The sequence below is a fragment of the Sphaerodactylus townsendi genome, linkage group LG04, assembly GCF_021028975.2.
Source record: "Sphaerodactylus townsendi isolate TG3544 linkage group LG04, MPM_Stown_v2.3, whole genome shotgun sequence".
NCBI lineage: Eukaryota > Metazoa > Chordata > Lepidosauria > Squamata > Sphaerodactylidae > Sphaerodactylus > Sphaerodactylus townsendi.
Genome location: NC_059428.1, coordinates 83698590 through 83711267, shown reverse-complemented (window position 1 = coordinate 83711267; position 12678 = coordinate 83698590). Strand labels below are relative to the sequence as shown.

At 43.2% G+C, this 12678-nt stretch overlaps 1 protein-coding gene across 3 annotated transcripts in view; it reads right to left on the bottom strand.

The window, feature by feature from the left end:
- Positions 1-10522, bottom strand: part of SCML2 (Scm polycomb group protein like 2) — a 72685-nt gene extending 62163 nt beyond the window's left edge. For 2 of the 3 annotated variants that reach the window (XM_048495527.1, XM_048495528.1), the window contains exon 1: positions 10315-10522. In XM_048495527.1, the coding sequence (XP_048351484.1) occupies positions 10315-10460 (146 nt within the window). In that variant the 5' untranslated portion in view covers positions 10461-10522. The remainder of the gene's footprint in view (positions 1-10314) is intronic. The other variant, XM_048495526.1, reaches the window with a different exon arrangement.
- Positions 10523-12678: the final 2156 nt, after the last annotated feature.

Sequence of the window (12678 nt, the reverse complement as noted above, 5' to 3'; positions counted from 1 at the left end):
CAGGAGGTGGTGGAGGAGGAAGAGCAACAGATTACTGATGGCAAGTACATTCTTGAAAGGGTCAACCCAACCCTTGCTTCAATCCAGGTCACAAAGTCCACTTTGCCATAGATTTTCCCCTGTCAGTGCTATGCAATGCCATCCCATGCCATGGTAAAACAGAAAGGAATCACCTGGTCACACTTTGCATGTGATGGTGGCATATAACTGCCTGCAGAGATTGCCCTGGTGGCATGAACATACAAAGCCTACAGAGGACGCTGAGGTCACGGCTGCTAAGGATGGCCTCCAGCAGGAAGAGGATTTGCCAGGTTAGGCCAATCCTTACTAACATAACTAGCAGACAATGACAGCCATGAGAGGTCTTTAACATTACCTTGATGTGGCTGCTGGAGTGGGCTGGTTTCCATGTTCCTCATAAGGATGTCTGCGGCATACAAAAGCATGTGGACTGTGCATGCCCTGCCCCCCACGGTGGTCTGAAGGCTCGTAGTGTATGCCCATCCATATATTTAAATCTTCTTGCATCCATCTTTCAGAACCCTCTGGTGTTGCCACCCACCCCAGGCCTCCAGGAGCAGCCACACCAGGGGAGCCTTCTTCGGGAAAGAAGTCAATGCTGCCCCTGAAGTTTCAGGAGAAGCGCCTGGGCATGGCTGCTGCTGGGAAGTTAACTAATAGGCAAGTTATTCAAATGTGTAAACAATTTTTTTTTCTTTTTCCAGTGAACAGACTCCAGCCTCCACAATCAGGTTAACTTGCTGGAGCAGAGGGGAAGGCTACATTGGCACCTGATACGAAACCTAAGAAGAACAGTGAGGGAACTGCAAAATAATCATGAAAGGCAGGAGGAGGATTAATATTTAATAATATTAACATAATTTATTTGTAAATAGTTCAACAGTTCTTGCATTTGTAAATAGTTCAACTGAACAGAAATCTGTAATACGTGAAGGTTAACTTTTCTAAGTTATATTTATATAAGCACATAATTTTTTAAGACGCTCTCCCTTTTTTTCTTTCAAAGGCAAAACATCTCCCTTAACACACCACCCCAAACCTCATGTTTAAACGAGAATTCGCCCCCTTTTTTCTGACAATGGGCAAAGAGGAAGGGAAATTCTAGAAACATGGAAAGCGGGACATTCAGAAACCACAGATTCTCTCAAAGGTCCATGCAACCAGATTGTTTTTTATTTCGCTTTACCCTGCCTGTGCTTTGGTCAGTGTTCTTAAGTCCCAGGGATTTCTGAGGTTCTGCTGCCCCAGTGTTACCTTTTTTCTTTTGGGTGGGCTTCTTTTTTCCCAATTGGCTTTTGCAGCATGTTTTTGGAGACATGGAAGGTCATGGGGATGGGCTGGGGGACCCGGGATGAGGATGTTTGACAGACAGGTTGAGTGTGGGTCTGCTGTTGGAGTGGCAGCCCTGCAAGCCTTTGCACTCTGCCACTGATTTAATGGCGCCCACAGCCTTAAGACATTATGGTGGGGCTTCTGGCCATAGCATGTTCAAAATTTTCCCTGTGCAGTCTGCTTTCCTCCAGTATTGCCTCATGTCTTCTATTCTCTTCTTCCAAGACCTCTGCATGCCATCTCCTCTTCTTGGCCATTATTTGTGTGTCCCTCTTGTCTGCTCTACCGGTCTTGGCCACAAATTGCCTCAGGAGTTGTTGGGCAACATCTGACGGCAGGAAAACTCACCTTCTCCTGTTTCTCCCCACAATCAGTTTGCGCTCAGGAGACATCTCTGCAAGATGATGAAGAGGAAGAAGCATTTGGATTTATACCCCATCTTTCTCTTCTGTAAGGAGACTCAAGGTGGCTTACAAGCTCTTTTCCCTTCCTTTCCCCACCACAGACACCTTGTGAGGTAGGTGGAGCTGAAAGAGTTCTGAAGAACTGTGACTAGCCCAAGATCACCCAGCAGGAATATAGGAGTGTGTAAACACATCTGGTTCACCAGATAAGCCTCAGCCACTCAGGTGGAGGAGTGGGGAATCAAACCTGCTTCTCCAGATTAGAATCCACCTGCTCTTAACCACTACACCACGCTGGATGTCAGCTTGCCCTTTATTAGGAGTAGAGAAAGAATGGCAAAAGCAAATCAGAGTTCATACTACTGTAACTGATAGAATGACAATCTTTTCAGATGAAAGGAATGCTATAGATCCCGCTGCTGATGCAAAGCTATTTTGTCACCCTCCTCCTGGTCTTCCTGATTTTCCTCTTCATCATCTGATTGGCCCCTTGAGCAAGGAAAAACACCACATGAATACCAAGAAAAATGAGTGTACATGGAACTCTCTGCAGGGTGAAGATCAGTGGGAATGCCAGGTGATCTCCAGCCACCCCTTGGAGGTTGGCAGCCTTGGGCACATGCTCTTGAAGGTGATCCAAGAGGGGATCCCTAGCTGGGATTGTGTTGTGTTAAAGCCAACAGCAGAAGGGAATTCTTTGGGGCATATCCCCCCCCCCCCCCAGTAAAGAATGAATGCAAAAGCCGCCTTTTTCCCACTGATCTCTGGGTGAGAGAGATGAAACGCTTGAGCATGTGCTCTTCAAAGTGACCGGGGAAGGGGGGGTGGGATTCTTGGATTGGAAATATAACATGTGAATAAAACCTACCTTCCAGTGCCCCTTCATAAATCTGGGGAGTGTCAGGATCCTTCTCTTATGATTCATCTGGTTCTTAGAAAATAGAAAGAAAAATATTGTCCGGGTGTCTTGAAGCCTCAACAGTCAAGACCAAAATGAAATGGTGATACATTCTTCCTTACCTGATCCAGAGGGGCTTGGAGGGGGCACATGTCTCCTAATTAATTGTCTGGAGGTCGTGCGAAAAGAGCTCCTCCAATCCTGGCACTGGTGGCCTTGTGGGAGTTGGGCCAGGCAACATTCTCAGTTCAAAACTTCTGACCACTCCTCACGACATAATGGTCTGATCCCCTCCAAGAATACGATCCAGTTCTTCGTAAAAGGGACAAGTTGTCCTCTCATTCCCTGACTCCTGTTGTGTGTGTGACCACTCGTTTATATTTGTGGTGCATTGCATTAGCTTTGGTTCTGAATTCCTGGGCACTTCAGTTGTAACTCAGTTTCCTCATTTCATCAGCCACCCTCTGAAAAATCTAAAGGTTTCAGTGCCCCTTGGTCAGAGCTCTCCAGATGGACTGCTCCCCCCATATCCCTAAGAGATCTTGGGTTTCTCTCTCCCTCCACACCACCCCTCGACATGGAGCCTTGCCACTACCACTACTCCTGCCACTAGTGCTTGCCATTTCCTTCCACATGCAGCCATACAATAATCACAACAACCTCACCACCCAAAAACAAACTCCACAAGCAACAACGCAGTCAAAACAACAAGACTAACTCCTCAAACAGCAATGCAATCACACAATTACCTCCTCCAAGTAGCTCCACAATCAGCAAAACAATCTTGACAACTACCTCCTCCAAAGTAATCCCCACAACATGACTGATTCTACTTACAGATTCCTTGCTGCGCATTCCCATCCTCAGATGAGGGAAGACTTCCAATCTGTGGTGACTCTCTACAGCATACCTGATCGGGCAAAACAATACCTCCCCTTCTTTTTCTCCAGTACAGGACAGTACTTTAACAATGGAAATAATTCCACTCACCTTTATCCTTCATAAAATTAATCAGTGAAAACATTATGTTCGTAAATGGAAGATTCCTTCCCCTCCCCTCACAAACATCCCCTTGTGATGACCCTCGAGTACACCTTCACAGTTTCACAATGTACAAAACAAAAAAGGGGAAAGGGTGCCTTCATTAAAGTCATGCTATAATGATTGTGTTACTATATTTCGCTGAGGGAAATAATGGGCAGCATTGCTGCCTGGGGAGAAATTGCTAGGGGAACTTCATAAAATGACAGTTGGATAGAGAATCTGCTTAAAATGGCAGGCAGCAGTACCAACCTAAGTGGCAGAGTGGAGAGAGGGAATCTTGAAATTCAGGTAGGAGGAATTGCATGGGAGAAATAAACCATTTCCTGTCTGCTTGGTTCATACACAGCAAGCAGTAAACATTTTCAACCCATTTTTTCAGGAGAAAAGGTTGCTAGTTTAGTGATTTTCAAAAAACCTGGGCTGAGAAAAATAAAACAACCTAAAAATGTTTTGGAGGACAAAGCTGTGCAAACCTCCCCCAAAATGCTTTTTATAATGTCCTCAAGTTGTTGTAATTCTGCTGTGCAGAAAGGACCACTTTTAAATATATAATTTCCCACACACTGTCATGATTTACAGTTTAGTCCAAAGCAAGAGTTACATTGAATTCAATGGACTAAAAAAGACATTGTAAGAGTTGCTTATTTTAAAATGTGACATTAAGGAATCTTACCCTGATGACTAAACTATCTCCAGGTTTTAAAAGTGAAATCCAAAAATTAAGCACATTTAATTCTCACTGGTTTCTACAGAAAAGTAAAACACAAGCTTAATGTTTTCCTATCAACACAAATGGAAATGGTAAGCACTTAGCAATATAGTGGATCAAAGGATTTCTAAAACAGCATGGGATTGTCTTATGTATCTGTTTTTTTAGCGGCGAAGGCTGACAAAGATTTAAAACCAGTAGTTTAACAGACAAATAAGCAGTAATTGGTATCATAATTATGAATGCATGAAGGCAAAGTTTCTTTTGCAATCTTAACCTCTTCTAGAAGTTAATGATACTCATGAATCCGAAGGAGGTTCAGCTGGCTTCCACAAGAGCCAGGGCCTTTACAGCCCTGGCCCCTACCTGGTGGAATAAACTCCCTAGTGAGATCAGGGCCCTGCAGGACTTGAATGAGTTCCACAGGGCCTGAAAAATGGAGCTTTTCCACCAGGCATTCCCATCTAGCCAGCCAGCCTGACAATTACTATCACTGGCCTCCCGGGGCGGGGGGGGGGTACGCCATAGTTGGTTTTTACTGTTTTAATATTGTTCTGTTGATTATTTTATTTTGTATTGGTTTCTATGTTGTTGCCACCCTAAGCCCTGTTGGGAAGTGCAGGAGAATGAATGAATGGATGGATGGATGGATGGATGGATGGATGGATGGATGGATGGATGGATGGATGGATGGATGGATGGATGGATGGATGGATGGATGGATGGATGGATGGATGGATGGATGATGGATGATGGATGATGGATGGATGGATGGATGGATGGATGGATGATGGATGATGGATGGATGGATGGATGGATGGATGGATGGATGGATGGATGGATGGATGGATGGATGGATGGATGGATGGATGTTCTCTGCAGCTGGAACCTTCACTATGCGGAAATCTAAAGCTTAATAGGCAAATCAATATAAATAATACTAGTGAAAATATAAAAGAATATTTTAGCTAATGTCAAATAAAACTCTTTCCATCCCTATAATCAAAAATCAGTCTCCTGATTTAATTAAAATACCCCCCAAACTCTATAAAATTAACTACTTCAGCTACAACATTTAACACTGTGGATTAAAGTTTTGGAAGAACATTAACAAGACCCCAAGTGGACCAAACCAGTGTTTCATCCAGTCCAGCATTCTGTCTCACAAAGTGACCAGCCAGTTACACTGAAGGACCAACAATAGAGCATAGAGATCAAGAACAAACTTTCATCCCGTTCTTGTATAGCTCTTTATTGGCAGCTTGCTGCACTATGCTCAGCAAAACTTAGAACTGGGCTGTTCAAAACTGTTATTATCTAGACTAGTATCTGGGATGGACTCTACTTTGTGTGCACATTTACAAATGAGATTTTACAAAGAATACTCTCTGTGAACAGCAGTATATGAAATGATACTTCCTGTAAGTTTCAGTATTACTAGAGAATCAGACACATTACACAACGTCACAATAAAGCCCTATAACCTCTATTAATTTATTCTACTTTGTCTACAGATACTATCACCTGCTTGGACATGCTGGTGTTCTCGACAGCTAACATTAATATGGCTCAATTAGACTTGCCTGAGAATGTGACTCTCTCATATATGCCGAGTCCCATTGAAAGAGCAGGGCCTGTACAGATCAGCAGGGTGCCTATTGGCTCACACAGGTTACAGCAAAAGCAACAGGCAAAAAGAGAACTGGACAGAGGGATAAGATATTTCACTGTCTTCCTGGCCAAAAGTATCAACAGAGATGTCAAACCAAGAAGGGAGGGGGAATAGGGTTCCACATAGCTCAGCTTCTTCTTCTATTATTTATTTATTTCATTTTTAGACTGCCCTCCCCCAGGGCTCAGGGCGGTGTACATCACATATATAATATTGCAGTAAAATCAGCATAAATCAATACATTTTAAATTTGTAGCACAACAGATTAATAACATGGGTGCTGTGTGGTTTCCGGGCTGTATGGCCGTGTTCTAGCAGCATTCTCTCCTGACGTTTCGCCCGCGTCTGTGGCTGGCATCTTCAGAGGATCCTCTGAAGATGCTGTTTGCTAATTTTAGGCTTAAAACGCCAGGAGAGAATGTTGCCAGAACACGGCCATACAGCCCGAAACCACAGCACCTAAGTGATCTGCCGCGGAACAGCCACACTAGTATGCTAAATTCGGCTCACTAACTTCAATCCCCACAACATAATAATCAGCGATGAAGCCTTCGACAATAGATTAATAACAGCTGATGGCAACTCCCCCCCAACCCCATCCTGCCCACAGGAGGCCTAGATGGTACGAGGGTCCGATGGCTACCCTTGCTGGCCAAAAGTCTGGTGGAACAGGTCCGTTTTGCAGGCCCTGCGGAAACTCTGTAGATCCCACAGGGCCCTGGTCTCTTTAGGGAGCCTGTTCCACCAGGTTGGGGCCAGGACCGTAAAGGCCCTGGCCCTGATAGAGGCCAGCCAGATCTTTTTTGGGGCCCAGCTTGCTCTCATCTCCAGCGAAAATACACTGAAATAACAACAGAAGAACATTCACTGTGAATGCAACAAGAGACCTAGACCCAGTGAACAAGAAAACCCATGCTTTCTGAGTTTCAGTCATCATTGTGTGCCTGAATACATCAGGTTAACCATGTTTAATATAAGGGTACTGAGAACACATCTTAGGAGAAATCAGACAACTTGCTAGATACACCAAAGCTTTTTGCTGCGATTTGTTTCAAGTTGTATTTTAGGTCACTTCCTTTCTTATTACAACTTATTACAACATTAACATTATTTACCTGATCACTCCCACTGTCATTTGCAATTCATTTATATTCTCGACCCATACATGATAACATTAAGGCAGATTTAAGTAAGATTTTGAAGTCAAAAAAGGCATTACACTATTACAGAAGTGAGATTTTACATGTGTGCTTTTTCATACTGTGTGAAAATGTATTTATTCATATTTCAGTTTACTGCTTGACTTTAATCGTAATGGATACTAATGAAACAAAACCACGTATAAAATATCCCATTAAAACAGCTAAAAATAAATGAGAAGTTCCAACCTCTATTATTTTAACTTTAATACCCAGTTGAAATAGAAAGATCTACAAAATGCACAATTTTCCTTTTAGCAAATTTGTTGCAAGGTAATATACTTTAACCTTCATCAAATCAAAATTCTGAAAATATTACTATTAATATAAGACCTTTGTTTCTTACTATAATTTGAAATGAATTGTTTGATTCATGTAACATGTCTCTTACAGCCAAATTATACTGCTAGCTAATTCAATAATTAAGAAAATGTGGTGACAGGAAGAAGAAAAGATTAACATATTTTAGGCTGCAATAAGTAACTATTTAGAAAAGGAACACACAAGAAAGTGCTTTTTATTACTGAAGTTTAACTGAGCATGAAACACAGCTATATAAAGTAAGGTTCCATTTAATTACTACCATGAGGCAATCTGCAGTGCAATTTGCTCAGCCACAGGCAATGGCTAATTCATAACATTTCACAGCATCAAAGTTGAGATTTAATTTCAAACTTGGTTTAAAGCACCTAGTATCTAAAACTGTATTTCTCTGCAAAATACAATTCTGTCTCAAACGATTTTTTCATGTAAATTCCTTGTGCTTATTTCCATCAACTTGGATGCAATTCATAGAAAAATCAGTATGTCTAAGTCACACTGAAATCAAGATCTGCCATCCACTTCTTGAGTGTATGTTATGTATGGGAGAGTTCTGCATTACACAATAATGTGTGTCGTTGAAAATTATTTTATCCCATCCACTTTCTAAAATGTTTCCCTCAAAGGGCAATCCTAAACAGTTGCACCCTTCTAAGTACATTTTCAATTGACATAGTAGGGTTTAAATCCATTTAGAATTACACTGTAAATCTGTACTTAGTATTTAAAAGAACAATACTAAGGATTAACTGATCAATTACAGCACCCTAACCCTCTCCAAAACAATTGTAATATTTTCATCCACATCCTAAAGTTTTAAACATTTACTCTACACCGTAGTTTGTACAACTGGTGAAACGCTCTTCTGCTGGTGAAACCCTCTTCAGAATGTTTTCAGCACACTTGGAAACAAATCCCAGGGAACTCAGAGGCTTAGTTTACAGCAGTCAGTCTGCACTATTGTAATCTTCAACAGGATGCATGTTTACTCAAAAAGTAGCCCTCTTTATTCCACGAGGCTTGCCACCAAGTAAGTGTGTATGTATATGTAATATATATATATAGGATTTTATATATATGTAATATATTATATGTAATATATATATAAGATTATATGTAATATATATATAGGATTATATATAGGATTATGGCCCTAAACACACTGACTTGTAAAGTAAGCCCCACACACTTCTTCCAAGTAAAAAGTGCTTGTGACTGGGGGAAATGTCCACATTTCCCGAAATCTGCTGTTCTGGCACTAAAAAGCTAAGGTACAGACTGTCCTGTATTCCTTTGTTAAATGTATTTCACCCATCATCAGCCCACTTTGGGCCAAACCCTGCTGACTTCCATTGTAAAGAAAAGGAGCGGGTAACATCCTAGCGTGCTAAAAGATTCATTGGCGAGGAGACGCAAAGCTGGTCTCTGCCTCGGCTGCCCATCTGCCGGGCTGAAGGCGCCTGCCCTAGATCGACAGCTGCAACCGCTCCCCAAAGCAAGTGAATTTTAGGCGCCACTCCTGCTGCCGCTGCTACAGACGAAACAGGGAGGGGAACTTCAGCCAGCGGGAAGCTACAGCACAAGGAGGTGTGTCTTCCTCTCTGCTCCTGTCAAACAGACTTCAAAGTAATCGCCCCCGTCCCCAAACACAACAAGACTGATGGGGGGTAGGTGACAATGCAGGGCTTTCACGAAGGGCAGGCAAATTGATTTCAAAGCAGGGAGCCCTGTGAACACCTTACGGCTGGTCATCTCGATTCCCTCCAACCCTTGCCTTGCCTACTGGTCATCTGGATTCTCTACTTCTGCTTAAGTTACATGATGACCGTCAGTGGTGGACAGAGACGGCAATCCCGCTTTGCGGACGGGACCCATGCGGGATACTTCTCTTCTTCAACCCGTTATATTCGTCCCGTGCGGAAAAATCGACCCTTGTTGTTTCTGAGGTTGCCACGGAGTGGGCTAAACGCACCAGCAGCCAAGCCTCACCTCCGGCAGTTCCTATTGGAAGTAAAAGGGCATGCCTGCATAGTTGGCATCTGCATTCCCACTCCCAAGCGACTACTAAATACTTGCTGCTCTCTTCCTTGCCAGCTGCTCGGGGGCTTTCTATGGAGAGTGGGAGAGAGAGCGCGAGAGACCTGCCATGCCCCCTGGCTAACATACAAGGTTAGCGTCCTCCACTAGATCTCCCACCTCCTCCGTTCCTCCTGCCTCTCCCCAAAGAGGAATGTGGGTCTCCCTCCCCTCCTCCTCTTGATGCCTCGAAGGTGGACCGGGTGTTCAGGAGAGGGAGAACAAGATCGCTCTATCTGCGTCCTCCAACAGAGAGGGAGAGTCGCCAACTCCGTCACTTTAAACAAGAGAGAGGGGGACCAAAACTGGACAGGAGCCGGAGGGCAGCGGCGGGTGCAAAAGGCCAGGCCACTTCCCTCTTCGGCCAAATCCGCCTAAGAGTGCACCGGTGAGGCTCTGGACCAGCCACCCCCGTCCCTACAAACCCCCACTCCTCCTCTGAGCCTCTGCTCCGGAAAGTGGGCGACCACGGCTTCCCTTGCCCGCGCTTCAGGACCCGAGAGGCACCGCAGAAGGCGTCGGCAGAGAGAGGGGGAGGCGGCGCCGGTTTTGCCTCCTTTTCCCCCTCTCGCACAAAACCCAACGGCAGCCTCCCCAGTGCCCCGCAAAGTTTCCCCTCGGCACCCGCCGGCACTCACCCCAGGGCAAAGGAGGGAAGCCGAGGCAGCCGCCGGTCCTGCAAAGCGCCGGCGGCGCGGCTCGCGTGTCTGTCAGCTGCGCGCGGCTCCCGTCGCCTGGATTCACGCCGCCGCCTCCGCCATGTTTCTGGGGCGCCGTTGCGCATGCCCGTCAGTGGCACTGGGGGCTTCCCTCCGCCTTCACGTCCTCCCTTCGCAGCCCACTGACAAGGCAGCGGAGGGGGTTGGCGGCGGCTCGCCCATCACCGCTGCCACCACACTGTGCTGACCCCGGCGAGAGCGCCGCGGTAGCTGTCCACACCCAGCCCGGCAGCTGCTCCTGGGTACTAGCTGAGTCTTCTGTGGCGCGCGATTACGAGCACCCACTCGCGTGTTTACTGAGCACCCACGCACTTTTTGATACTCGTGGAAATTAGACATCGGGGTGTAAAAGACAGGAATGATTCAATATGGGGTTTTAAAAATAAAGGAACAGTAATATCTCTATTGAAAATCCTGCCAATGCTGTAAAAAACAAACCAGCAACACAAAAATCAAAGCTGATATTCAAAATCTACTGAACTATTTGCAACAAATAGTAATATCGAGCACATGCTTTTCCAAAATGTTTTTTTCCAAGCTGTGACCTTTTAAAAATTTGGCAACTAGTGGGTCACTGAGGAGCAAGCTCCATAAAAACGAAGTAGTTACAGAACTCCTGTCTTGTCCTAACAACAGTCTGCAAACTATGTCTTCACAGCCGGTACAGAAGAGGAAAATTACATCTTTTGGATGTAAGGAATGTAGGAAGGTGTTGGAATAACCTGTGTATGAAGGTAGTGGCAGGAAAAATGTTTATGGTACTAAAGGGATTATCAGAGATGGTGTGTAGCAATGATAGAGCTGAACATTTACCGATAGTCCAAGTGAGAACAGTACACATATCTATATATTATATGCCAGTGCACTGCCACAATTGCACATGGTACTCCTATGTATACTTACTACTTATTGTGAGATCTCACAAGTGTCACTTAATAATAATTTGTCTGAGGAAGGGAACTTTGAGTCTTATTGGTCTCTAAGGTGCAACTTCACTCAAATCTGAATGTTTCTAATCAAGGATTCCCAACAACCAGTTAGGGGGTGCAGAAACATTATCTATAATCTTTATTGTTTATATGCTTCTAAGCATTTTTACTAATCCATTAATTATATCTTTAAAATCGTTAAATTCCAGACTTCGAGATATTTTGTTCTTACATGGTCAGGTTGGGTTGATATGAAAAATAAGGACTCAATTTCTCCTCAAATTCATCTTTTGGATGTCAATTCACAGGATTTGTTAGTTTGGCCATTATAGCATATTCTCTGATTTTATCTTCCCAGTATTCTATTGTGAGACCTTTATTAGATTTCCAGTTTGTTGGGATTATAATTCTTGCAGCAAATATTAAGTTTCAGTTTCTTAGGAAGCTTTTCTGGTAGTATACCCAACAGCATTGTTTTTGCAGTGAGAGGTAATTTAAATTTGATTATCTGCTATATCCTCTTATGTATTTCTATCCAGAACTTCTTGGGTTTTTTACAAGTCCACCACATGTGAAAAAAAAGTTCCAACCTCCTAATTACTTCTCCAGCAGACACCGTCATGTTTAGTCATCTTCTTAATCATTTCAAGTGTTATATACCATCTAAAAAACATTTTATTAAATAAATGGCCACTCCACATTTTTTGAGTCTACATAAGCTGAATTTTTTACTAATTAATAAGTGCTGATGCTTTTGCTTAAGATGAGTTTCCAGAATGCAAATAATATCTCCTTGTTTTTGAAGTCTGTTGACAATTTTTGATCTCTTGGTTGGGGAGTTTATTCCATTCACATTGACCGGAAAAAATCTTCAATTTCTTTTTTTTTTTACAGCAACACTTGCCACTTGGTCCAATTTATCATCTTCTTTATCCAAGATTCCTGGAGGTCTATTTACCAATGTGCTTATCTCTGCTTTACGTCTTTGCACAGTGGATGAATTATCTCTGGAGTAAAGTTCCCCTGGTGTATTTTTTTGGTTCTTATCTTATGAAAAGTATTCTGCTAGTTGTTGCCCTTGTTGGATTGTTGAAATTATTTTCTTCCCGGAAGGCAGCAATACTTCTAGAGCAAATGGGATTCTCCAAAAGTATTTTATCTGTTTGCCAATTAATATCTGTCATAGAAGACTAAATTCATTCCTTTTTTGGAGAAGTGCGCTTGGAAGATCTTGAAAGATTTGTATTTCTATGCTTTCTATTATGAAAGTATTCTTTCTGTGTACTTCCAAAATCTTATGTCTTGTTCTTTTATGGGTGAATTTCACTAGAATATCTTTTGGCACTTTATTTTT